The sequence below is a fragment of the Pezoporus occidentalis genome, unplaced genomic scaffold (assembly GCF_034315485.1).
Source record: "Pezoporus occidentalis ecotype Australia unplaced genomic scaffold, CSIRO_AGI_Poc_V1 ctg103, whole genome shotgun sequence".
In the NCBI taxonomy this organism is placed as follows: Eukaryota; Metazoa; Chordata; class Aves; order Psittaciformes; family Psittacidae; genus Pezoporus; species Pezoporus occidentalis.
The window spans coordinates 776,680-803,595 of record NW_026912812.1 but is presented as its reverse complement, the minus strand read 5'-3'; the positions used below and the strand labels follow the sequence as shown (position 1 = coordinate 803,595).

Below are 26,916 nucleotides of genomic sequence, written 5' to 3'. Positions count from 1 at the left end.
AATTCCAGGTTTTAAAAATCAGGTTTCCTTTTTAAGTTTGTAATAAAGCCCCCTGGCTTTCTGTATACTTGCAGAGGACAGATACATCATTACAGCACTGTAATTTTTCAGTGCTATTCATCAGAACGGTTCTTCTGAGAAAGGTGCTGTAGAAGAAACTAAATGCTGCAAACTGTAAAGTCTGATAAATCACCCTCATCCTCTGATAACCCACTGCTTCTGTGGCTGCACCATGATCCTATTCCTCTTTAGGTGTTTGCTGCTCTGATGAGTTGCTGTGCTCCTCGTGAAGGCTAGCTGCTCTGGGAGTAGGCATAAAGGAGACTGAGAAGCTACTAAGGATAAATTTAAATTTCTATTATCTGCATATGTGTATAGCCTATACTGTAGAGAATAAAAATTTGTTCACTACGTTTTACAAGAAGGAATTGTTTTATCTCTTTATTACATATAACCATGTAAAACTGAAAGAGTATTTCAAGTATGAGAGGGAGTTATGCTTCTTAACATACATTTTCATTACACTTTAACTGAGGGGAAAAAAAAAATCACTGAAACAAGCATTATCCCAAACCAACTGCAGCCTTTGTACTTCCTTGGCCAGGCTATCTCTTGTGAGGCACAATGCATTCCTAGTCCTGTGTGACTAGGAATATGTTTATATGACTCAAGTTTAATTTTGACATTCAGGGCAAATGTACCTATATGGCAAAGCAAATATCTCCAAATGCTTTAGTAGAATTTGTGTCAAAAAAGCATATTATCTAGCAAAAACATGTCAGTGGGGTTCTTTGCTTTGTGAGGAATGCATGAACTGATTGGTTTGTAGCAAATACACAAAAACAGCACAAAGACTGGGATTTACTTTACTGGTAAAAATTCTTTTCTCTTCAGACAATTGAGGGCAGGTGAAATATTTTCAAAACCTGAGGCTATGAGATATACATATGCCATCTTGATTAAACATATGGAATGCATACTCAAAGAAAAGCCAACTGGAGTCCTAGTTGAGTAATCAAAACACCCAAGCTGAGAGGGGTTAACATGCAAGGATCAGCTCTGAACTTTGAAGTTTTCTGGTCTTCATTTTTCCTAATTAAGACAAGATTTAATAACCAAACCACTGTACAAACTATGTACTTAAACTCTAGGTTTGTTTCTCATTTTGTTGGGAACTCTTACTAGATTCCAAAGAATCAGTACCCCCTGGGAAGTTCACCCAGTAAGGTGGATTGACTTTTTTTTCTTTCTTTTTTCTTAGGTATTAGGGCTGAACGCTGCTTTTAATCTTTTCTTCTTTGCCATTGCCTCTTATATATAGTTATTATGTAACCCTCAAATAAAAGAAGACAACTGAAGATGAATGATTAATATCTCTGAATTACTAGTGGAGCTCCAGCAAATAACTTTTGAAAAGCTATGGAGTAAGTTCAGAAAAACATTCTCTAGATGAAAACGTTTAATTAGCTGTGTATCTTCATTTTAGAGCAGGGAACAGCATCGTATTTGTTGTAGAAGCATTAGCTTCTCATAAAGCTATTTAGATTCTGCTGCTCTTTGTTTATTAATGCATGGTCCCTTTTATTCTCCCCCCTCCCTCCCCATAATAAGGTGTTAGCCTGCACGGAAAGAGGGGCACAAGTTAACTCTGTATCAGATGTTAACAATAGCACATTCTTCTCTTCTCCCTTATATGGGAAATTTATAGCACCATATAGATAACAAACTTTCTCTGACTTACAGAGAAAAAGTTGGTTTGATAAAAGCTGATAAAAAAGATAAATTTAATCAGCTGGTTGTGTTTAGATGAGTTATATACTTACTGCACACAGTAGTCCACAATGAGGAAGCTTAAAATACAATTCAAAGGCAGCTGAAAGGAAAAATTGCTGAAACTCAAAAGTGCGCATAAAAAAGTTGGATAGAAATTTAGTAATCCTTAAGGCATCACTTACCATTCAACATGAAACCACCTGTAATTTAAACCTGTAAGATGCTCTGAACACTATTTTGTTGTTTTCTTGCTGACATCAAGAATGAAAATTACCTTTGTAGCATATTTCAGAAGTTGAAAATGAAGAACTATACAAATGTATATACCAACTGTTCATAAACAAGATAACCGTGCAAGAACCTGTCTACTGTCCATGACCACATGGCACCAATACCTAAACTCCCTTATAAGTTTTCAACCTTTACATTCACTGGAAATTCCTTACTTTGGGGACTCACCTTATTCATGTGGATCTGCTGCTGGTACTGTTTCTGCTTCTCCAAAAATTGTTGATGCTGCTGCTGGATAACCAGCTGGGCCAAAGTACTCTGAGGAAGAGGGGCTGACTGGGTTCGATTCAGTGGCCTGTGACGAGGCAGTCTGTGGGCAGCTCGTATGCCAGGTGAGACTCTCTCCTTTGCTGCTAAAGGAGACTGTGGATGAAGAGGAACCGCTCCTGCAAAACAGGGACATTTCACTCCAATATGAAAAACAACATAGTTCTAATAGGAGAGAGCTTTCAGTGAGAAGAGGGGTGTATATTGCAGAACTTAGCATCAGCACTGATGCAGTGGGATGTGTACCACGTGCCTCACCATGCTGGGAAGTTCAGCAGCTACAAAAGAATGTGATGAAGTAATCATTTTCTTTTTCCTGTGATCACTGAATTCTTTCTGGCTAACAGACTGCAGCAGAATCACTATGGGGGAAAGCAAAGAGGTTGCCCTTTTTTCTCCCACCCTTCCAGTTTTCCCAATGGTTAGGATGTATAATATCTGTATTATCACATCTAATGTGAATACAAATGCCATTAAAAACATCTTAGATTATTATTGTGTTGAAACCTTGATCATTACCAGTCACAAGAAGCTTTTGCTGTCTCATTTGTTCTTTCAGTAACAGATGCTGCAAGAGAGCCTGGTGGCTGCTATTTGGCTTTCCCTCCAAAGAAACGTGAGGATGAGTTGAGGACGGAGGAATGCTTCCCACATACTGTCCAGCCAAGGCCACTCCTGGTCTGAGTGACTGGGTCTCACCCTTCTGCTTTTCTTTGAATGATGATGAAGCCTGTCAAAGAACAAGGGCACTGGTAACTGCTATTCATAGACCTGGCCATGTTTATCTCTGCTTGATTAGATGGTCTTATGTCATACTTCATGAACACATACAGAGGAAAAGGTTAACATCCCTATCTTACACTGTGACTGTGAGATGAAAAGGGAGGAATAACATGCAAGTTAAATGCAACACTGAGAAACTGGGCAATGAAACCACTTGGAAAAAATCAGTAGTAAAAGCCAAAGCATAAGGTACTACTAGTTAGAACATTATTAATGAAAAAACAGGACCTATCCTTAAAATTCCTCAAGATCTTCCCACAGCCTCCTGCACAGGAAAATAGGGAATCAGAGGAAATAGTTTCCATTGAGTTTGGATGAGGCAAAGCTTGTTTTTTCACATAACTTTCCATCAAACAGCAAGCCAATTAGTAAAACAAAATAATTACCTGTAGTAGTGGGAAGCTATTACTTTTCCTGGAGCACTCCCTGACTCCCTGAAGGACAGCACAAATATAAGTTTTACCCTTTGCAAAGTAAATTTGTAGAGTTAAACTCTCATCTACAGAACCATCAAGAGCTGTTGCATGTGTGTGGCATTTTGAAGTGCCCTTATAAATTGCATAGTTATTGGTTTTAAAGCTTTTGGAAGTTTTGGCCCTTCAGCATTGCAAATGTACTTTACATTTCTTTGTTCTTTGTCTAGTTAAAAAAATAAATCTTAAAAAAAGCAGCTAAAGCAGAACAACAATTTTTACAGCAAGAATAATAACCTAACAGATATAAGCATGTTGTGGGCTGCAGATAGCCACCTATGATATGTTATGGTAAAACCAGTATCTCTGACAATCTAAATTCCACAGATTCTAATAAAGCAAACCAAGCTTTTCACTAATATTTTTTGGGTGCATGCTTACTTCACACTCTGCTATCACCCTTCCCTGAAAAACAAACACCAAAGTAAACTTTACATTCAATTTGTGACTGCTTATTCTGGTAACAGAAATAAACATTACTTGCATAAATCAACTGTTTTGTTTTTCCTAATGCCAAAAGTAATATTTGGTGCTAGCTGGCCACATCAAAAGCTCATATGATTTGAGTAAGCAAATTAAACATATTTTCATTTCAATTTTAATGTCATAAAATTACTTTGAAGCTAGTTATACTTTTTGTGAAATAGCTAAGAAATTTTTGATGATATCGTCTGGAAAAGTAAGCACTACTTTTCATGGTCAGTTCAGTTTTTCCATCCCTTAAAAACAATAATTTGCTTATAAAAATCTTACGAAAGGCTTCTAGAGAACTGATTTAAAGCTTATGCAACTTTGCAAAGTTCTATATCTGATGTTAAAATATGGGATTGCAGCAATATATTACTGGTGAGAACAGTAAGGTACTGAAAAAGCCATAAAATAACATGAAACTTTAACTTGAAACTACATTCAGCACAGAAATTAAGTAGCACTTGCTATAAACCACAGTGGACTGTATAGATTGAATTATAGATGGAAAGCTGTACTTACAGCCCTTGTATTTTTATAGAAGTTACCAATTTACTTTCTACAAAATTTAACCGGCAAAAATTTCTTCAGAATTTATACTCCATTGCACAGAACAACCACATGACTTCTATAATACTTTACCAATTTTGCTAGAAATCAGAAAATGGAAGTTTTGACCAGAGGCAAAAATTTTCACATATTCCTCTGTGCCTCAGATTTCATGTATAGTTTACTGTAACTTGGTCTAGATCTAAAGATCTGTATCCATCAGCATGGATATCCATACATACCATGTCTGTGTTTTCATACATATCACATTAAATTGCTGCAGACTGAACAAGGGCACATGAATAGAACTTGTTATTAAAATACTGTCGTTCACATATCACTGACTTTATTTATCTGATTGATGGCACACAACTCAAAAAACAAACCTAGCTGAAGGAATATTAGATTCCTCCCCTACTATGCTCCATTCCACATGAGATTGCTACTGGAATCTCATAAAAAGTTACAGGTGCTGTACTCTAGCAGGTAGGAGCGATCATATAATTTGAACTTTTACAGTAAATGATCTCCTCATATACTTCTCACCATGTCTGAAATCCGTTATCTGATTTGCAGCCATAAATGCAACGCATGTGGCCTGTACTTAGATAAGCCCCTCACTGGCACTTATTTACGATTAAGAATTGTTACTGCTTTCAAGATGTGCCCATAAATGTTCAGACATTGTGCAATGCAAAGAGAAGTTTGGTTCCTACTGTGAATTGCTTACGTTCCAAAATGCTAAAATAAAAAAAAAAAAAAAAAAAGATAATAGTAAGAAAGCAGGTTTTCTGGAAGCAAAAATGGACACAAGGCTTGAGGCTGGTCACTTACACTGATTTGAGGTTGCACTGCTGGAAGTCCCAAGGTAATGTTGGGCAAAGAAGGGGATGTGTACAAACTCAGCAAGTTCACTGATTCATCCTGTATAAAAAGCCGTTGCTGTGAAACCAGATGCTGGAATAAAGTGGAAAAAACAACTGAAGTATCACCTTCAACTTTTTTTATCTTAGTTATTTCATCCTTGTTATTCTGCTACACTGAAAGCCAGTTATGTATCATGCGTTGGTTTGCATCTCAATGGGGTGCCAGATAAGGAAAAGTATCCCTGTGAAAAGGCTGTTGGTATTTCTTTTCTTAAGAAAGCAACTGATACAGTCATGGATTATTCCTTGGTTAGTAAATCAAGTTTCCATGCAACAAATGAAATCTTGGAGATTCCTAGACCTTCTATTCTCATCAGCATCTCATCAGCTAAACAGAGGTTCTTCTCATCACCTGCACTTTCACTATTAAAAACTCAGTGGGAATTTAGCCAAGGAATTAAGGAGCATATCTAGCAGAATGAAAGGTGTCACATATGTGCATGTATTATAACTTTACTTTACTGTGGTCATTATAAACTTTGTTGTAAGGTATGAAATGTTTCTACCTAATCCATGTATTTTCTTACCCAGACTACTATATGGGGAAATTTCAGGCACAATATTTACATCCACTGACATGGGAATTTGGGGTAGAAAGTGAGGCAGATTGCTACATCTACCATTTAAAAAATGTACTGTCTCCTCTTTCTCTATGCATGCATACAAAACCAGCATCCTACCATTCTCCGATGGTGGGATACCCCTCATAGCCTTCCCAATTCCCTCCAAATTAAAATCTTTAACACTTCTTTTGAAGCCTTGTGATTTAATTTTCAAGGACATGGAATTGCTGATGTAGTTTTAATTACTGTCAAGTAAAACCAGACATTCTACAAAGATCACCCTCTGTCTTTCCATTCTATATTCATTGGGAAGAAACATAAAAAGTTACATTACTACAACAGGAATCTTTTTGAAGCCTTTGCCTTTCTGCTTGAACAGTCATGTTTTTCAACATGTGGTCTAGTACAGTTGCTTGAATTACATTTTCTGTTTAACTCTTGCTTCCCTCCCAGAACTTTAACACAATAAGAGCTACAAAGGTCTTATTAGACTTAGGAACTCTGGCATGATATGGTCCCCAAGGGAACAACATCCTTGAAAAAGAATACCCTGTGTAACAGTATGACACAGTGACTGCTTTCTTCCCAAACAAAAAGCATATGGGACTCCAATAATAGACCACCTCCAAGAGGGATACTGCACACTCGGGCTTTGACTAAAGTAAATATAATAACTTGTCAAGCATGTTGTGGGGAGCTGTAGATTTTCCCCTGGACAAACCTGCAATATCAATTAACTCTGTAAAATACTCTGTGCTAATACAATGCAACTTCAGACCATCAATGAAAAGTGGTTAAGCACAAAAACACAGGATGTTATTCCAAAACATAACCTTCCTCATACAGTTTGTTTGGAGATACGACCTATCACTGAGACAATAACAGTAGAAGCCTATTTCTGTAATTTTCTTTTGGTACCTAGGGAATGTCAACAGATAGCACACGAAACAAAGAAGCTTCACTTGTATATTACATTAATTCCTGGCTAACAGTATCTTGCCTTGATAACATCTCCCTTTGACCATGAATAAAACCACATCAAGACTATGGAGATATTATTGAGGGAGACTATAAAGATTTAACTGCAAAAGGACACTGCAGAAGCTCGTATGCCTCCTAGAATATAATCAAATTTGTAGCAACTGCAGTATCTATCTATACAAAGCCACTTCAAAGTGCATGTTTCCTTTTTGGTTTTCAGTATGTCACTATTATCTTCTCAGATCTGAATTAACAAACATAACAGTGACAGGGTGTATAGCAGGAAAACACATTCCCACATTAAGGTAAGGCACAATTGTTGAATCAGGCAGAATCATGGGAATTTAATGTTGAAAACAGGAGTTTATTAGTAAGAACATTTAAACCAATTTCTAATATTGCCAATAATCAGTCATTTTCATTTTGGTAACTATTAAAAAAATATTTTCAGGTAATATTAGCCTAAGCATAAGTTAAAACTCATCTCTCAAAATAAGCTTGGTAGCCCACCTGCATAAATCAGGGTCCTACATATGCTGAGGCAGAGCTGCTTAACCCCAACAGCCGCTTCTCTTTTCACACAGTTGGCAATACCTTGAAACGATAGCAAAAGGTGCAGTTGCCAGCAGTGTCATTTGGCAACACAATGGCTGAGCTATGGTCCTCATCCTACATGCAGACTTGATTGTTTAGACTGGCACCTAAATCACCCCAAAGAGCAACTCGACCTACTTGCTCCTCTATATGCTCACTCACTGCATACGTGGATCCTGCTTCCTGACCCTTAAAACAGTCTGTAAACAGTTACCCTTTTCTTAAAATACAGTACAATAACTAAATGTAGTAGTGCATTATGATCATTAAGTAATTATGATTAGCTATTGTATCTCTGTTGTGCTATACTGGGACCTTCTGAGAAGCAGGAACACCTATGTCAGGTGTGCATGTTTATATGCACATTTATACGTTAGAAGGGGAAGAGGAAACGTCTTTGATACTTCTCAATTATGGAGCTACAGTAAGGTTGTCATAGCTTTGAATGCTTACAATTACATTCTTAAGTCTTTTGGGGTGTTGTGGGTTTTTACTTTAATTAATAAGATTCTCTTCACTTGCACATGAAGCAAACCTCAGCTGGTCAGAAAACTACACATTTTTTTCCACTGGCTACTTGCAAAGATCACTTCAAGGAGCTGAGTATTAGAAACATAGCGCTGTGGGGCTGCACAAATCAAGTATGTGTTTATCTGCCATGCATGTCAGTTTTATCTCCTGTATAATCAGGTGATATTCTAGGAAATGCTGCTCTCCAAAGCACAACTGAAAGAAAAATTATCTGAAGCCCACTTACACCAACTGGAAACTTTCCATTGCCTCCAATGGCTTTTGACCAGGCCATGAGTGCTAAAATTAATCATTTTACATGACTAAGGCAAGCTGTCCCTCTGAACTCCAGGGATGTGCTGTGCAGCGGCTCAATCCTGCTTGCATTTATCATGCACGTAAGATTGAGCCCCAGCACAGCAGGTGACCTCTAAGTGTATGGCATGCTACAAGAGACAAATAGCTACTGTGGTGAACCTTGATGATACTGGAGACAACTGGGCCTAACAAAAACAGCATTTTATTTATAAGGTGCAATTAAAATCTGAAGCTTAACTTTCAAGTTTCATATAATGAGACCAGTGTTTTAACAAATGGCACTGAAAGTACCATTAAGGGAACTGTGATAGTAAAAGATTATCTGCAAAAATGTAGCATTTGCAGCTCACCTTTGTTCATTCAAAAAAATGTAAATATCTGCCCACCAGACTGTCTGCTCTGGAGGGTAAACCACTTAAAAGTCTCACTATTGAAATGGATATGGCAAAAATACTTTAAAAATCTGTTTCATTACTGATAATGCCCTAATTCTGTCCATGCACTAGAGCGTAATCATTTATGGTATTGACTCATGTTTTACTGGTAAATGGCCCTCTGTCATAGCAACCTGTTTTCCCTCAGCAAAAAGTGTTTTATTTGGTGCCATGAAAACCACAGCTATCCACCCACTCAGATATGAGCACAACACTTACTGCAAATGCCACAACAACAATTATGAAACAACAGCAAAGTGAGTCATGCAGGATTACAGCAAACCAAATGATATTTTGGGTGATTTAGGAACACTTATGCTATTATTAGAAACTTCTATACTTGGTGCATCTGATGAAACATTGATTAGATATATAGCCTTTGAGGGCTGGCAGCTAATGCTAAAACTAGAAAAGAGATGTAGGAGTTTGGCTGCTGTTAAACTACCAAAGAAAATCCCACTGAAATCAAAATGCACTGAAGCTGAGATTTATGGAAAAATGTTTCAGCCCACAGTATGACAATATTAAAAGTCAAGTAACCAGAGTGGTAAAGAAATCCCCCACTGGATTCAGAAATACAACTCTGTAGTTTCAGCTTCTTAGCACACTTCCAGCGAGCTAAGTGACCAATGGCAGCACGTAGAGCTCAGCTTCTAAGGGAACTTTTAGGCTCAGTTGAGTATCTGTGATTGCATGGTGGGACTGTAACTTCTGTTGTCTGGCACAGTAATGGCAAATTACATGCAATGTAGTGAGCTACTAATAAACACAATATAATGCTGATGGTTGTTACTACAACCTTTCCAAATCTCCCCAAAGAGAGACTGCCAGCCTGACCAGATTGTATGCATTTCTGATGGTGGTTCCAAACTGTGGAAAAATGTCCAGAAACTGTAACACTCAAACTAACAAGCATCGTACATCAGTCTGAGATGTTATTCCCTTTGCATTTTGTAGTATCTTCAAGTCAATAAACAATCCAGTTGGACAAGATTTCCTGTTTAATAGAGTACTAACACCCACATATTGCAAATTTCTATCTAAAGCATTCCCAATACTAAAATATACCATTTAACTCCACTGAATTAAGATCCTATCTAATCCAAATGGTGGATCTTACTCTGCATCATTTAAATTTCTTTGCAATCACATACAGGGGGCTAAGAGGCAAGACCACATGTTAGCCATCAATGCAATTTTTTTTTGTTTTTGGTTACGGGCCAGAGAGAGGCTACTAATCAGTGTGCAGAGGTCACCCACCTGCCCCCTGGATCATAGTTCACACACACAATTAATTCATTATGGGGAAAAGTCACTGCTGGAGGTTGAACTGCCCATTCCAGGTTTTTTTGAGGTGATGTCCTGCCACTGACCTGGAGAAACAGCTCCATTAGCTAAAACTCTATTAAATCATATTTTCTAATGCGATTTTATTAACACACATTGTATAAACCAACAATTACTAGAAAACTTTTCCACCAAAGCAGGAATTCCTGTAAGTATATGCATACGGAATATTGTGGAATTTGATTCTCTCTTAGTTGTGTTTACTGTCCCTTTACAATATTGCCACGGAAAGCAATGACTAAGGCATGTCATCTATGCTAAATGAGGTTTATCACAATTGATTTACCATCTGCGTAGCTGTTGGGATAGGCACATATGTATGGAAACAGAATATGGAGTAGTTCAGATTCCTTCCATGTACAAACTTCACAAGAAAAAAGTATTCAAGACTCCTGGCATGTCAGTACTGGCCCTGATAAGAATACTGAGGTACAGTAAAATAAAAGGCAGATATGAAAAAGGATGTAGTCACCTAACTCCGATACTGTAATAAAGCAAATCTACTTTAGAATCCATCTGAACCTGGGATCACCTTAACTTGCATGTGTCAGGGTCACCAATGCCTAAATCACCCTTTTGCATGTGAAAGTTCATCATCAGTGTTCAACACTGTGCACCTCTTCAGGTTATCCGAAAAGATAATGTTCTGCAACAGATGCTTCCAAGTTCCTTCCACAGCTCACTCTTCCTCTTCCAGTAGCATTGCTGCTGCCTTTATTTGCAATTTTCTTCCTGAAGGGTATCCTGAACATGCATCACATAGATGCCAGCCTCCTGAACATGCATCTCATATATGCCAGCCTCTTGAACATGCATCTCATTTATGAAGATGTATCCTGTACACAACATAATCTGATGTCAGCCTGTAGTGTCCTGGTATCCCTGATAATTATGACTTCTGCAATTACTCTGCTAGTGAGCACTACCAAATTGAAGTTTCAAATCTCTCCAGTCTAGAAACCTGAGAAATTATCTATACCAAATAAAGAGTCTTACCTCAGCTTGAATGTTAGATGGCAAAACTGAGTTTTCATTTTCTGTTATACTGCTGGTGGGACCATTGCTCGGGGAACTAGGACCTGATCCAGGGGAGCTGCTACTGACTGAGGATTCTGAAAAGCAGATTAAGCATACCTGAATTTCACACTAGGAAAGGAACACTTGATTAATTACATACTTTTAATGGCACAGGCTTGGAGTTTTTTGTCTCTTGAAAAGAATCTATTTACTTACATTAAAGATTTCTAATTCATTTTCCATTTATTTTGTTTTTTCTTTTACAGAGCTAACAGAGAGAGAGATATTCTTGGTCTTTCCCCTGCTGATCTGTCTGATTCATAAAGGAAGAATTTAGTATTTATTTTTCCCACAAAGGCACAGAACTTGCAATGAGTAAAAAGAACAGAAAGTATTTTCCTTTTAATTGCAAAGAATCCTGCCTCTGTAAGAGATCACAATGACAGAGATAGCAGGCTTGCAAAGGTCATGATAACACATCATCAATTCATGAGGCCTACTGCCATCCCCTTTCTTTTTAGAAAGTGGATGCGGCCATTGTGGACTAATCGTTACATACACAAGTAATAATGGCAAAATATATACCACTTTCACTACGTCTTTGGCACAAATACGAAGGAATAGTTACAGTATACAAAAGTCTTGAAATAGCATTTGAAAGGCTGTATGTTATCTTGATTTAAAATTTCCTGAGTTCTGGCTGAGATAAAGGGGGAGGGGATAATTTTGTTGTATGCTGTTGTTGCCACTGTAATCCTACTCTGGTATCAATTAAATTTATGTAATGGAAACAGTTAACAAGGTTAAAGATGGAAGAGCACAGCATTAGTAGAAGTAAACCTATTTCAATGGAATAGCTTTCAAATTAAAGCACTTAAGAAATTCAAATAATTAGTATCTAAATGTGGCTGTAAATATTCTATAGCTACTTCTTTGCTTCTTCACTCTTTCTGCCTCAGTTTATATGCAAAAATATAATCCCAATGTGTCTGAAATTACCAGGAGATTTCCTAGCTGTTTCTTGGACCTGCTACTCTTTCCTACTAGAAGTGACTTCAATTTACTGAAGTGAATTCTTATGCAGCTAATCTAATTGTCAGCTAAAACTCTTGCGTCATATTATTGCTAGTTTTTATAGAAGAAACACAAACTTACTCTTTCTTCTCTGTTTTAAAATTTACAATAGCACTTTCCTTATAGTTAGGCATCTAAATAAAGGGCTTTTTTTTCAGTTAAAAGTATTTAAAAAAAAAGAAAAAAAGGAAAGGAGGAAAAGGCTTTGACCAGAAATGTTTGATCAGGGAAATTTTGATTATGAAAGGTGCAAAATGTCACATAGCTGGTAACAATAAAGATAACAGCAATCTGTAAGGCTTCGAATTATGTCAGAGCTAGGAAGAGGACACATTTATTTTCAGGAGTCTGCTCTTTCAATGGCTGCAGAATAAACCTCTTGGGATAAGTGTTTCATTTTATACTTTGTGAGTGTACAAAATATGTAGAAATCAGCTAAAACTAAGGAAGTGGAAAACAAGAATCTTGTAAGAGTTTCAGCAAATTGAAATAATAAATTAGCTGTAAAAATTGCTAATCTGGAAATAATTTATAGGGAAATTATCTTATTTAGTTGCTTTCACACTTACATTCACATCCATGTCGGAGTTCTACACATGACATACTGTGGAAAGTTGTCACAAGAACTGCATGTATGCGGACACTGATGTGAATGACATAATTCTGATATGCCAAGCGAATTCAGATACATGTCTGACAGACTAGTAGCACTTGGTTACATAAACTTATGGCCTGATTGTAACACCACTTGAACAAGCTATGAAGCTACCAAAGATGCAGAGTCAAAGCAAGAAATGTCAGAATGAGACCAAAGACTGTAAATGCTCTTTTCTTTCAAATCTACAGGTAAGGCTCGGCAGCATATTAATCCTAAGGACTAAAAATGAGAGGACTATAGCTGTTTAGGAAATTCTGCAAAATATATGTGGAAAAAAATTACCATTACTCAATATCAAATATGTGAGAGAAAGCCTTAGCATCCATGGTACACTCACCTTGTCACTTTTTAAGTTCAATGGCAGGAAAAATACTAAAAATTAATATTACTCGATGACAGATTTTTACTTTGCCTTATTCCCCCTTTTAATTACACCCATATGCATATTCTGTATTCTATGCTAAAAGTTCCCTTTGAATTACTAAGAATACTTACTATCTGCTATGATGAACAATATGTCATTGAATATTTAAACTTTTCAACTCTTTCTTCTCAAAAAACTTAGTAAGCCCTCATACTGAAACCAACTAAACTTGACATTTTTCAAACAAGAGAAACTAGAGAAATAGGGCCAAATACAGGATTCCAAAACATCCTTGATTAACTAACAGCAGACAGTATTTTTGTGACTGCTATTAGCATCTGAAGTTTCCATGGGAGATGGGAAGTCTCAGACACAAGACCCAAAACGTTGTCCATGTACAGAAGATGCAATTTAAGGGAAGAGGCTAATCTTGTTTTCTCCTTTGATGTCCCTTGCTGCCAACAATCTACCATTTATTTGTTCTCGTACTTGCTATTGTAAGGTCCTGTTTTCCAAGTTGGTTTGAAAGTATGGTTTTCAAATGTACAATACTTTTTAGTAAATGGTAGAAAGCTGTAGATTACAAGTTATTCATACGCAACCATTCATTTTTTTTTTCTCAGCAGAAAAAAAAGATATAACCTTTTCTTTAGCAAACAGTTTCAATTCCAAAATACCACTACTGTTCCATGAGCACTTGCAGCTGATACAGAATTTCTCAATTCTTAATTACCTGTCACCTCAAAGAGTCGCTTCTTGAATGAACTGACGTTTCCATCCTTCCTCCTGAGTAGAGGACTGCTTCTTCTTTCTGTCACCTTTTGTTTTAACCTTGAACGTACCTTCAAATTGGGCTCTGAAGCTGCAAAGGAAAAAAAAAAGAATAAATGATTACAAATCAACTTACTGCTTTGTGTCAGTCACCACTGACTTTCTCTCATCTGATTTTACCACACATTCTCTCCAGCCACCCTGCTGCTCCTCATACAACTCCATATTAGACTGGAGGCTGGGAAAGAGAGGAAGAGAGCTAAAAAGCTTCAGATCCCAGTATTTTTCTCATCTCATCTCAGCTTTGAAGTTACCCATTAATTATTGCTAATATCATAAGTATTAACTAGAGATGAATGCAACTTTTATTCTACATCATTTTTATCTCTCATGTAGGTGAAAACTTGGATAGAAATACAGCTTATAACTTGGAACCTTATAATTAATTGGATTATGGTCTGATGACAGAAACAGAGAGAAGCCTCCATTGCTGCCTCTTGATTGCTCTTAGAAATATAAATTACAACAAGCCTTGCTGGCAGAACATTTCTTGGTCAGCAATTTTAGGCCCAGAACTTCAATATTTTCTGAGTAACACGCTGAATAACTAGATTTATGACAGTGTCCCAAGTACATTTACACAGAAAAATATACACTCTGAAAATGAAGAAGTAGGACTGATTCCCAGAAAAACTAGGATTATATTTAATGCACCTTGGGAAAGTTCCACCTTTGTTTTCTAAAAGGACAAGGTCTTTTCATATGAAGGCCAGAGATGAAGCTCTGCTGTGCTTTTTATTTTGTGATATTTTTAGCATGATCAAATGTTTCATACACTCATTTATCTGCTCGTCTAAGTAAACCCTGTACCAAACCGATTGGTAAGAGCTAGTGAAAGATAATTGCAGAATAGAAGTTGTTTATGTTTCCCTTTCTGAAACTGAGGCTTGGCTAAGCAGTATCTCAAAACAGAGAGAATTGGAAACTGGGACTAGTTCTCTCTCTTATATACATGCATACGCCCAGCCCCAAACAAGGAGCCAGTTAGCAGAAAAAAACAAATAAATTAAATCTTCATTCTTTTCAGCATTTTATTTTTTGTCACTTTGGGGCAGGAATTCAATTGAACACTTCTAATTCCAGTCCCTGCCCAAAATGTAATATTGCACATCTTTTTCCTGATGTACTGCTTGTTTCCTTAGGGATGACAATGTTAGAAATGCTTGCTCGAGAGCAAAGAGGCTGCACCTCTGCTAAAGTGCTGCTGTAACCTGTAGCACCTGCAGTTGTGCAATAGCCTTTGTCACGTACTGCACTGGTCTTGGCAAGCGCTCCCTCCCAAGTGCCTTGAGTACATTTCAGACCAAGATACAGAGGCTAGCACAACACTAGATATCTTTAATAATAAAAATATTAACAAGAAATTTGTTATTACTTACTAACAGTGTTAAGACTAATAGTTCTAGCGATAGAGTAGATGACTTGTTTGCTAAGATACCATTTGCTATGAAATTGAAAACATAAAATATAACAATGGGCTAAGATTACACTACATGCTTTCACCAGAAGTCTCACCAGGTACAAGGATATTTGGAAGAAACGGTGTACATTAACCAAGACACTGAATCAGCAGCATAGTTAATGCACGTGGCTGAATTTCTGTACACCAAGCAACCCACTGGGGTCCAGGATTCAAAACCAGATTGATTCCACCCCATACAAGATACATCCCATATCTCCCCTTTCTGAGGAAAGGAAAGAGCGCCTCTCTGAAGTGTTGGGGTGCTGAATGAGGTGGGGTTTGCTAGGTTAGATGCCTGCAAGTATAGCAGACTGAATCATCCGACTATGGCACAAGAATGTCAGAGACAAGAGAAAACCAAGATCAAGTGGCCAGGAGCACAGCAGATAAGCTCAACAGGACTGCACGTTCTCATGGCACCAGGCTGGTAGGTAGGGCCATTTATCTAAAATTCTGCTAAGAACCAGTATAGATCTGATATTGGTCTAAGTGGTCACTTTTAGCCCTGCCTCCTTGTTCCACAACTCCTTGCACTTCTACTACATTTAGCACTTTGGAACAAGTAATCATCAGTTCCCACTTGCAGAAAGGGAAAATATACTATTTGAGAGTGCTTTGCTGCAAAGAAAACAAAAAGACACAGCTATTTTTTCTGAAGTCCATTAAAGCCCATATCATCGATCTTAATAGGATTCAGCTGAACCCATTTGAACAATTCACTTGAGTGGATTTCAGGAAAGACTAGCCTGAAAATGACTTTGTTTATGTAACTGCAGCATAATTTGGAATAATGAGATGTTGCACTAATATGGCTTATTTAGTCTTACTGTTATTACCTGGCTTATTCTTTTTTCAGTGCTGGCAATAATGAACTGGTATTACCCTTTAAATGACTGTAAGTCGGAAACAGGTATGAAAGATACAGAAAGTATTAGTTTAAACTACAACAGAAGATATCACAGGTAACCCAAGGATTGGTTACCTGTAATATCTTTGGCATGATTTATAATTCCCTACAGAACTGAGAATTTTGGTTCTAGATGAAGAAGAAAGACAGCATTTCAATGATTTTTCTCATCTTTGATGGCAACTTCATATAGGAGGAAAGAAGTACCTGTACTACTAAAAATGGAAAATATACAGGCTTCTATATAGGTACACATTAATTTCATCACAACAGCCATCATTGCTCAGATGAAAGAAAACTATTCTCCCTGAGAAACACGATACTGAAACACAAACATTAGAGATAGAAAAATGATTTGGTGAAGTCATTAAGTGCTATACTTCACTTTGCTTAATATTACCAATATGCAGATACTAGCATTAAAGAATACAGCCTGGGGGCAGATTGCTCCCAAATGAGCTTAGGGTGTTTTTTGATAGGGCTTTGCTTCATTGTTTCTTTTTATTAAGTACACAGAGATATTTAAGAAGGGCTAAAAATCCTTTCTGTGCATGGGGAGAGCACACACACATGAAGGGAATGTAAAAGATAATAATGCACTACTTTTGATGGTTCCTGGAACACAGTACTACTTTTGTATCAGAAGAGTGTGTGCCAACTTCAAATCAGCTTTTAATGAACCCAGGCAGGAAATGGGGGGTGGGATAGGGTGCATAGTGAGCAGGTCCTCATCTTGAGCCTAAAGCCATATATAGGAAACCTGTGTGAGCTTTTGTCCAGAGTTTGAAAGGCTCTAAACTGAAAGAATTTCCTTTTCCTCACTGGCAGGCTGGATCAGAAAAGCTGTGGGGCAGTTGAGGTAAATGATGCTAAATTTGGCTACAAAGATTTCAACAACAGCATGAGCAACAGTGGCAAAATTCAGATCTTACTTGAGAAATAAATTGTTCCCTAATGCACATGGCACCCGCTGTTATCACTAAGATCATTTTGAAACAATAACTTGAACTTCTTTAACGTAAATAAGTCAATAGAAACACTTAAGAAACAAAGACTTCATGAACTAGAAGTAAATCTTCACTGTTACTTTCTATTTCCTTAGCTGTCTTTTTTTTTTTTTAAGCTGTGAAGGGTCACATATTACATTGATTTGATTATATTCTACGCTATACTCCATGCATGAGTAATCAATTGTTTTTTTTCCACCTTGTATCTAACAAGTATCAATAAAGGAATACATAGTCAAGGAATCCTTTTTTCACACCACACAGTTTGTTATTTTTAACGCTATTGTAACTAGAGACACATGCAGAGATAAGCATTATGTGCTTTACAACACACAACCAAAACACTCCATGCCAAAGACAGCTTGAGGTCCAAGTTATAGAACTAAGAAATGATGTATGGGTACAGACCATCAGAGGTACAAAAGAAAATAATGAGATGGTACTGGTTAGCACAATGGTGGTATTGCCAACATACCAGCGGCTTATCCTTTAAGTTTTCCTAGTACTGTGGCAACTGGGAATTTTCAAGAAGATACCGAATGTGGATAATGAGAAAACTCTGAGATCCCTGTCGTAATTTCACTTGATGCAGGAGGAGCACAATGGGAGAAAACATACTGTGAGGAGATTCTCATTTCATTGGCTCTATTGCAAAGAACAAGTTCCTGGTCCATGCTGTGGGCTCCCAGTCACTGTGGTGATATGCATAAATAACAAAGCAGCCTGCAGCCTATGCCATGCCAGGACGTGGAAATCAAGAAATCAAACCTCACATTATACTTACTGCATCATGAAATAGCCAAAAGAGGCACATCTAAGGTTCCTTGGTAGCTAGTCTGAGGGGGATGAGCTAGGGAGAAACTTCCCGCTTTCGCCCGCAGTGATGCAGGCTGAATGAATAGCATAAGATGCTCCTAGGTACCATAAGAAAGGATGAGAAGATAATCTGGGCTTCCTCACCAGAACCATGAATGCAACCAAAGGCAGGCAGGAAGCTAGAGAGGCAGAGAACACAGGTCAGGGACCTTCCAGCTTCCTCAGTGTTTTGTGGAGACCTGATGGTTTCAGCCTTTCTTCTGCTGCACATGGCTCTTGCAGACATGTAAATAGTCTCTGCTCTGCATGGCATTTCTCACTTCTGCTCTGGCTTCCTGTACGCAGCCACAGACTGTTTCAGCCACTTTCACATAGCTGAATATATTAGGCATGGGCCAGATGAGCAGTGGTTTCTGTTTTCATACATTTGCTGCAGAAGACCACATCCCAGTGCAAAACAATACTGGACAATGAACATGTGGATATCTTCCCCACTGCCTGACAGACTGGAAGATACAAGCATATAGTAAAATTCTGTAGGTTCAATGATTTCTAAATTCTGGTGATTTAAAATGCCACTTGTGAAAGAGTTTTAAATTAGATTCATGATACTGAAAGCTATTTACACATGCTCTCTAAAGCTTTTCCAAAAACTACATGGACCTGACCACTGGGTGGTCTCAACAAGACGGGAGCACCAGATACAGCAGTGCAGGATGGAGACACTTTATTTTTCTGGCTTGCATCATCTAATATGTTTTCGGCATAGCTGAAACTGTTTCCTATACAACCATTCACTTTAAGGGGACTGTTGGTCATATGTGAAACCCTTTAGTACTTTGCTTTATTTTACTTTTGTTAAAGGTAGAATGCTTTATTTATACAGACTAAGGTAAATATTCATTCCCTAAATAAAAAAACAGGTTTAGTGAAACACGTGGTAAAAGACCTAATTAGATTAGAGGGGATCTCACAGCCCTTCAGCTCTCTGCAGGCTAAGGAAGCCTATGTAACAAGATTAGCGAATTTTCATTGATTTCCTAAAGAAGGTTCAAAAATTAAATATTCCCTGAAGCTGTTTTAAATACCTGAATTTTGTTATTCACTGCAGTTTGTATGAAATGTAAAATTTCTGGTTTATTATCTATGCAAACGGGCATTACCTTTCTGGGAATGATTTATTGAATCAGATGTAAGAATAAGTGTATTGCTTGCATTTAGCCAGAATTAAAGATCTTTATATTTTTAATGAAAAGCTGATCAGTTCAATATATTTCCTGTTGGTATTTGCATGTAATCTGTGAGGCAAAAGAACAGGATTCTTTATATAATTCCTAATTTCTATTCCTTTAGCACAAAACCAGCAGCTCCTTGCATCTGCACCACTGGGCTACATAGTGGCTTCAATGAGGCCATGATTTCACCGAGCCTCTTAAATCCCCATTACATGTCAAGTCTGCTGAAACCATGACTATCATTGCTATGCCATGTTCATCTTAATCTTATTCCATGCAAACCAATATTCTTTTCCAATAATACAAAGGGGATTAAAAAGAAAATAATACTATAATGTCTTGAAACATAGAGTAAAAGAACAAGGATATTTTAAAATTAATTTTCATCTTATGGGAGCCAAATCACATACTAGTTCTCAGGAGGTATAAAGGAGAAAGAAGGTGAAATGGGCCATTTAATAGAGGACATCTCTTATTTGAATAGTAGTAACCAAATTTAGATATACATGACTGGCAGTCCTTCTGGTTAGGTCTCCACTGGTTATTCCCACCTCTGCTTCTGACCATATACACCAGTTAGTTCTAGCTGGGAAGAACTGATGGGAATATAATAACATGCTTTCTGCAAATATAGCAAATCCCACTCTTCAGCCTAAATTCTCCTCCAACATCCACAGAATCACTAATTTTGCACAGTAAAAAATATTTTCTTCACTGAAGAAGTGCCAGAGATAATCCCCTAACCCCAAAAGTCAAGATTTTCACAGGGTCACCATCTGACCCTTACATACGTGATTTATTTTTACAGAATAATCATATTCATGATTATGTTGCTCCCTAAATCCCATACAAGAAGGATTCAGTTAATAGGGGGATTAAATCCCACATATTTTAATCTAGGAAAATGTCCAGCAGTGATAATTCAGGCAACAAGTATAATGTAATATTTCACCAACATTCAGAAATTTATGATGAGACACCATCACTTTCTCCCCCAGTTTAACAGGGCATCAATGTCATCAGCAGATGAGAGCTGGACAGGTCTAGATTGATAAAGCATACTCTTTAGACTTGTCCAAAGGCAACACAAGAGTACAGGATGCCAGGAAAACAAAAGCAACTAAAACACAGTATATCTTGCTTTCCTAAAAGATGAGAACTATGGGCCAAGTTCAGCTCAAGAGTAGGAAGACACTTCAGCTCCACTGAAGACAAACGAGGATGAAACTGGCCCAAAGTTGTTTGGACTTCCAAAACCTGTTTGTCTAACTTCTATAGGCAGGGTTGACTGTGTGAAAGGATCTCTCTGTGTTGAGCTAAGTGAGGAGAAAACACCCACCTGTTTAAAGTCTTAATTAGATATTGACACTGCACCCCCACAATGAAACTGAATTAAAACAAGTTCACTTTTAGATAGGTTCTTTATGCTCTGGGATATAATTCCAGTCCCCTACAACTTAATTAGCTAAATATACAAAGTAACCTTCCATCTGGTAGAGTAATTTAACAAGAATAATTGTGCACCACCATAACTCAACGAGACACTGAGGAAAACCATTGAAATGCTATTTCCTTTCCTTTGGAAGAGAATTATGTACAATTTCAGCATGCTTTGAATTTCTAACAGTTAAAGCCAACAGGGAGGTATCACTCTCATTTATATTACTTTCCCATGAGAAAATCAAAAGCAAAGTACAAAGCCTATGCCATTGTTCATGAATGGCTCTGTAATACTTACTTAGCTTTAGCCAGAACATGTTATTTGGCAGCTAAACCCCTTAATTTGAGTTGTGGGTTTGAACACATTTTTTAGTGAAACTATGTTTTGCAGGGGTTTGGGGAAGTGCAATCTTTACTAACTAACGTTTTCTATTTTGGATGATCCGATATCATGTGATTTCCACTTTTAGCTTCTCTCTCTGTTTCTCTCTTTTTGCCATCTTTTAGATGTTCTTGTTTACTTTCCTAAGAGTTTTCAATTGTCCCTGATCTAATACAGTGGAAGAAAAACACTAGTCCCACTGAAATCAAACAGGACAGTTTCTACTGGCTTCAAAGAGTCTCAGATTTTTTTATGCAATATTTTTAACTTATTTATCCAGAGTGAATAGACTTTGAAATGCCCATTAAAACCATTCCACTTCATTTTCAATGGACATTATGCTCTTATAATGCTTTAGATTTTAGGACCGCTCTCTGCTCCTTATTTAAACTGTTTCCTTTAGGTTCAAAAGTCAAAAAGGTGCCTAGTATCTGATTACCTGCTTATCAAAAAGTTACACAAGCTACTTGTTAATGGTAACTTACATAACATTTCTGAAAACATACACAGTTTGTATAAGAAAAATCTTTATGAAACCATATAAAGCAGAACTTTGTACTTCAATTTTGGCTATGCATTGGGTAGTAGAAGGGGAAGACAGTATTTAGACCAAGATTGTATAATTAGTCTAGCCATCAAGAAGGTTCAGTACCTAGCACAGCAGAGTAATTACTAGCAAGAGAGAAAGTGGTATGTATACAGGTAGTGGCATTTTTTCTAAAACAGAAATATAGTGAAGAAACTTCATATCAAGGTCATCTTGAAAATGAGTAAGAATCACCCCCATGTAACATTTTCACTTCCTGCAGTTAAAAGTAAGTGTTAAATAAAACAATTATTAAGAGGAACAACCTGGTTCTGCAGGGAAGTCTACGATGATGAAGTCATCCTGGTGATGACTCCTGTTGAATCCTTGTGGAGACTCCGACTGCTTTCATGATACCAAAGTATACCTACGCAAGTTCTTTTCTCTCTGAAGTGTCGTCAAGCCTGCCCCTACCATTCTTTTTTTTTTTTTCAGTTTTAAGCTATCTCAAAATATTTCTCCTTTAACTGGAGCTAAATTAGAGTGACAGGACATCCCTCCTCACCCCCAGCTTAGGAGGCTATAGAACCCTGACAGACCTGAGATGACTGCAGCCCAGCACAGTAGCTACAATGGTATTACATTTCTTTAGAGTTGCTGGCTCCCAGGGGCTGAACTCTGTTTTGGCTTGTTCATTACATGAATCCAGAAGAGGCTGTTAACAACAGTTTGCTTCAGATTCACTCTTCAATTGCACGTGAAAGTTTCTTCTCTAAAACCTCTTACTACTCATTACGCCCTCTCACGTGAATTTAGGAAAGCTAAAAATGTCTGGTGATTAATGGGAAGAGAAGTCAAGAAAAAGAAGGGCTGCGAATCAGGACACTTTTTTTTTGTTGTTCCTTCTTACTGTGTTAAGTAAGCACTGGTGTCTTCCTTTGGGCACATGTCCTAGTCCAAATTTATCAAGACTGTTCATTAACCCAGGAAAACAAGAACTCTGAAAGGCAGGAATATTTAGCACCCCTGAAAAATGGGACAGAATGAGAAGAACTGCATCATGTTTGCTTTGTTTCCCTGCTTCAATAAATAAAGTGTCTCTCCCATTTATTGTGCTCACTCATAAACTTGGAGAAAAATAACACTTCTCTCTACTGAGCTTGACTTATTCGTTTTGGTAGATATGGTAATTGAGGGTTTGCAGTCCTCTAAGCCTTTTTTTTAAATTATTTTTACTGAAGACCAAAACAAATCCAGCTTTTTCATATACTGTTACTTCACAGGAGAGTGTTTTCTTAGAAAATGCAAACAGAAATGGAATTTGGTGGCACAAAAAGGAAAGGAAGAAAAACTTTCAGACACAACCTGGTCTTCTCAGTTTCATCTGCTCCAGTAACTGAGTCATTAGTGCAGACAGAATGGTAAGGAAATATTCTAATTATTTTTCTTTTTTAATTACATCTTCTGAGTTTTTATTCAAGAATCTTTCACTCTCATTACACCAGAGCTATGCTGCTATTCTACTGTCTAATCAGGTTAATGTACTATGGTTATCATAGAGTGACTTTCATGACTGTGTGGCACAGAATTCTTCCCCTCTTTCATCACAATATTAAGCAATCCTTCATCTCCTCTTTTTTCCTATATGAAATTACACAATTTCCCCCCTCCAAGCAAGAACCTTGTGCTATTTGCTATTTAAAAAACAACCCAACAAGCTACATTTCCATTGAGCACGCTTCCAATTTTTGGAAAGCGAGCTGCAAACATCTTCTTAAATAGTACTATTGTGAGTGATCTTCAGATCCCTAAGCAGAATGAAAGCTGTAAGCTTACAACTCCATCAGCAAGGAAAGATTCAACTGGCATGAACCAAAAAAAACCCATAGTAATAGACAGTGATCAATATTCCCATTCTACCATGATTGTGCTAAACTCAGGTAAAAAAAACCACAACATTTTATCCTTCATATGATGATGTCCCCGGGAATTTCTTCCAATAAAAGCCAAAACTCAAAAGGCAAAATGCATAAATTCCACCTATAGCAACATTTTTAAAAAGCATGCAGCTTTGGTTAGAGAGCTAACCTTTATTGGAATTTACTGGCTTCTGCTGCTTTGCATCAACACTTGCACACAGAAAAGGAAATGTTACAGATTGAAGAAAATGCAAATATCATGGCCATTTGCAAAAAAATTCTGCATGTATTTCCACAAGGTTAAGAAAAAAAAGCCAAATAAAAACCAAAACCTTTTCCTGAAAAGAACTTATACCTTATCAAACCCATGTTGTTTGCTCCATTTTTGTTAGTTTCATAGTAACCTCATCAAGCATATCATATTTTTCCTGACTGATAGGCATAGCATGATGGAATTGAACAATCAGAAGTTCCCTGTAGTAAATGATCAGGTCTTCAGAAGCGCACAGCTCCCATCCCAGCTCTTACAACAGTCAGTACGAATTTCAAAAGTGTTCAGTAATAGGGAGGAATTTTCAAACCTCTCTGGGTAACTTAGACACATTAGTGTCATTGAAAGTTAATGAGCCATGTGCTGCTCATGCTTTTGGGTGCTTTGCAGAAAACACAAGTTATGACTGGTATCCACGGTGAAAGTTGTGGGCATTTTAAATATTTGATCTTAAGCTGTTTTGGCTAAATTCTGCTCTTAGCTACAGATGCGTAGCTTCTCCTTATGGTACATTTATCTGTCCAATGAAGCAATAGCTCCCCTTGCTCTGCTCTTTTGAAAGTCTGTCAACACAGAGCATCTGAATGCAGCTGTGCAAAGAGCTGCATATCCTGGCCTCTAGCGCCTAGGACAGTCCCAATCCTCCATGCAACTGAGCTGCGTGAAGCCCACGGCCAACAAATTCTGCTGCATCTTGTACAGAAAGGAATAATCCACACAGCTAAGAGAGTTACTGAGTAACGACAGTCACTGCACTAGGGTGTTAACTCTGCTACCTAGCTGTAAACATAGAAAGAGCAAGACAATCTTAAGTCTTTCCCTAGTTATTTATTATGTATCTTTCCCTATCTATGTATCCCAACAATCTAAATGCTAGAAGAGTAAAAGCTGCTAAGAATATCTTCCTCTTTACTATAGCCTCTCTGAATTAATTTTTAAAAGATGAATAAGGAGATGCATACTTTAATTAAGCAAAGGTTAAATAGATTACTGAACAAGAAAGTGAGCAAGCAAGAATCAGTGTCCCCTTAAGCACTGAAAAACATATTAGGATGTCAGGAGAGAATCATTCAGCTTTGCTGCCCATTGAATCTGTTCTTAGAGCGACCGATTCAATCAGAATTACCTTCCAACAGCATTATATTAAAGTTGGAGAAGGTAGATCTGCATGTTATATTATGAATATGAAAAGTAGAATTGAGAAGCAAAACAAAACTGTGATTAAAATCCACCACAGGTAATCCTTTCTTAAGGCTGAAAGGAATGTAAGGTCTGCTTTCATATGAAATCGCTGACTTCATGCAGGTTCAGCAACACAGAGGGTTTACCAGGAGCCAGTGGCAATAAGCGTTCATAGCCTAAAGGAAAGGAAAAGAGGTTCACCCCTCATGGCAAAGGTCAGATTTCTGCAGGCTTATAGCCTGTCTATATACATGAGTGTTCGTGGACCATCTTTGTCTAGTAAGGTCCCATGAGGATGACACAGGCTCCACAATGTCCCCTCTGCCTGGAGGATGGCCCTATAACCACCCAGATCAGTTTAGGGTCATTTGACTTGTGTCAATCTGGTTCCTGCTGCTTTTACTCTCAACCTGATGAACAATCATTGCAATCTTTGTGGGGTGTTGCCGAAGGCTGGAATTAAACAGCTGTAGTATACATAGAAACTGGATGTGTAAACAGGATATTTAACAGTTGCTATTTTCATGGATGTGGAGAGCTATCAAATATACTCCCTTGTTAAGATACAACATGTTGTATACTTCATTTATATATGCTTATCAGAATCACTATGTAAATGTCATAGAAATGGTTATGCTAACGATTATATTAGCATTTGTCTATTTATTCTGTAGATATCTTTTCAGAGAGTCATCATGTCCTTTGTTCAATTTTGGAACTGATGCACTGCATGCCCAAATATTTGGAATAACATATAGAAAACATCTGGATTTAATTATATTATAGTCCTCTTATGCAGACAATGGGAATTGAATTAAGGAATATTTTGAAACCCCCACAGAGATATAAAAGTATTAGCAGCTGCAGGAGAACTTTACTGTTACAATGTTTGAAAATGTTTTGTTTTACAGATCAACAGTCTGACACATCATAAATATCAATCATAACATTTAAGATCTACAAACATGGAAGAAAAATTAAAACTTGCATTACAAAAGCAAGTAGATGAATTTACAGTTATTTAGAAGATGTCGAGTATGTCCTTTCATTTTAAAAATGAAAACGTATATTCTATTGGCACAGAAAATATATGTTGTACAGTGGTATTAAGCAGAGAACCACATAAGGGCTTATTGTGGCTGAATAGCCTGAACAAGATTTTATAGAATCTTATATTGCCACCATATTGTACAAAAAGTAATCCAGCTAGAATAAATCAGCATTTTGCTTTTCATGCTTTCATTCCTTTGAAAATATTTGGGGATATGAGCTTAGAGTCTGCCCCTAAGTATTAGATACAGACTGGATTTTCTTTCTGAATATATGCTGGTTCCAAATGCCACTTCTTTTCAAGTCAGTACCAGTTTTGCAGTTAGTTTTCAGTCTCCCAGTGGCTAAATCTTATTCAAAGACTGTTAGCACAGTAGGGGGTCAGACTTTCTCTCTGAATGTAACTATATCACTCAACAGCAGTCTCATGCAATAAACGATCTAATGTTTTCTTTTCTTTTTTTTTTTTCCTCCCCTCTTCTTAGTGTCTCCCTGAAT

At 37.3% G+C, this 26,916-nt stretch overlaps 1 protein-coding gene across 3 annotated transcripts in view; it reads right to left on the bottom strand.

The window, feature by feature from the left end:
- The window catches only part of HDAC9 (histone deacetylase 9), a 387,421-nt gene that overhangs the window by 188,302 nt on the left and 172,203 nt on the right, over window positions 1-26,916 (bottom strand). For 2 of the 3 annotated variants that reach the window (XM_062616787.1, XM_062616797.1), the window contains exons 7-12: window positions 14,124-14,252; window positions 11,274-11,389; window positions 5,439-5,561; window positions 3,501-3,548; window positions 2,851-3,061; window positions 2,233-2,450 (exon numbers count right to left, since the gene is read on the bottom strand). In XM_062616787.1, the coding sequence (XP_062472771.1) occupies window positions 2,233-2,450; window positions 2,851-3,061; window positions 3,501-3,548; window positions 5,439-5,561; window positions 11,274-11,389; window positions 14,124-14,252 (845 nt within the window). The remainder of the gene's footprint in view (window positions 1-2,232; window positions 2,451-2,850; window positions 3,062-3,500; window positions 3,549-5,438; window positions 5,562-11,273; window positions 11,390-14,123; window positions 14,253-26,916) is intronic. The other variant, XM_062616808.1, reaches the window with a different exon arrangement.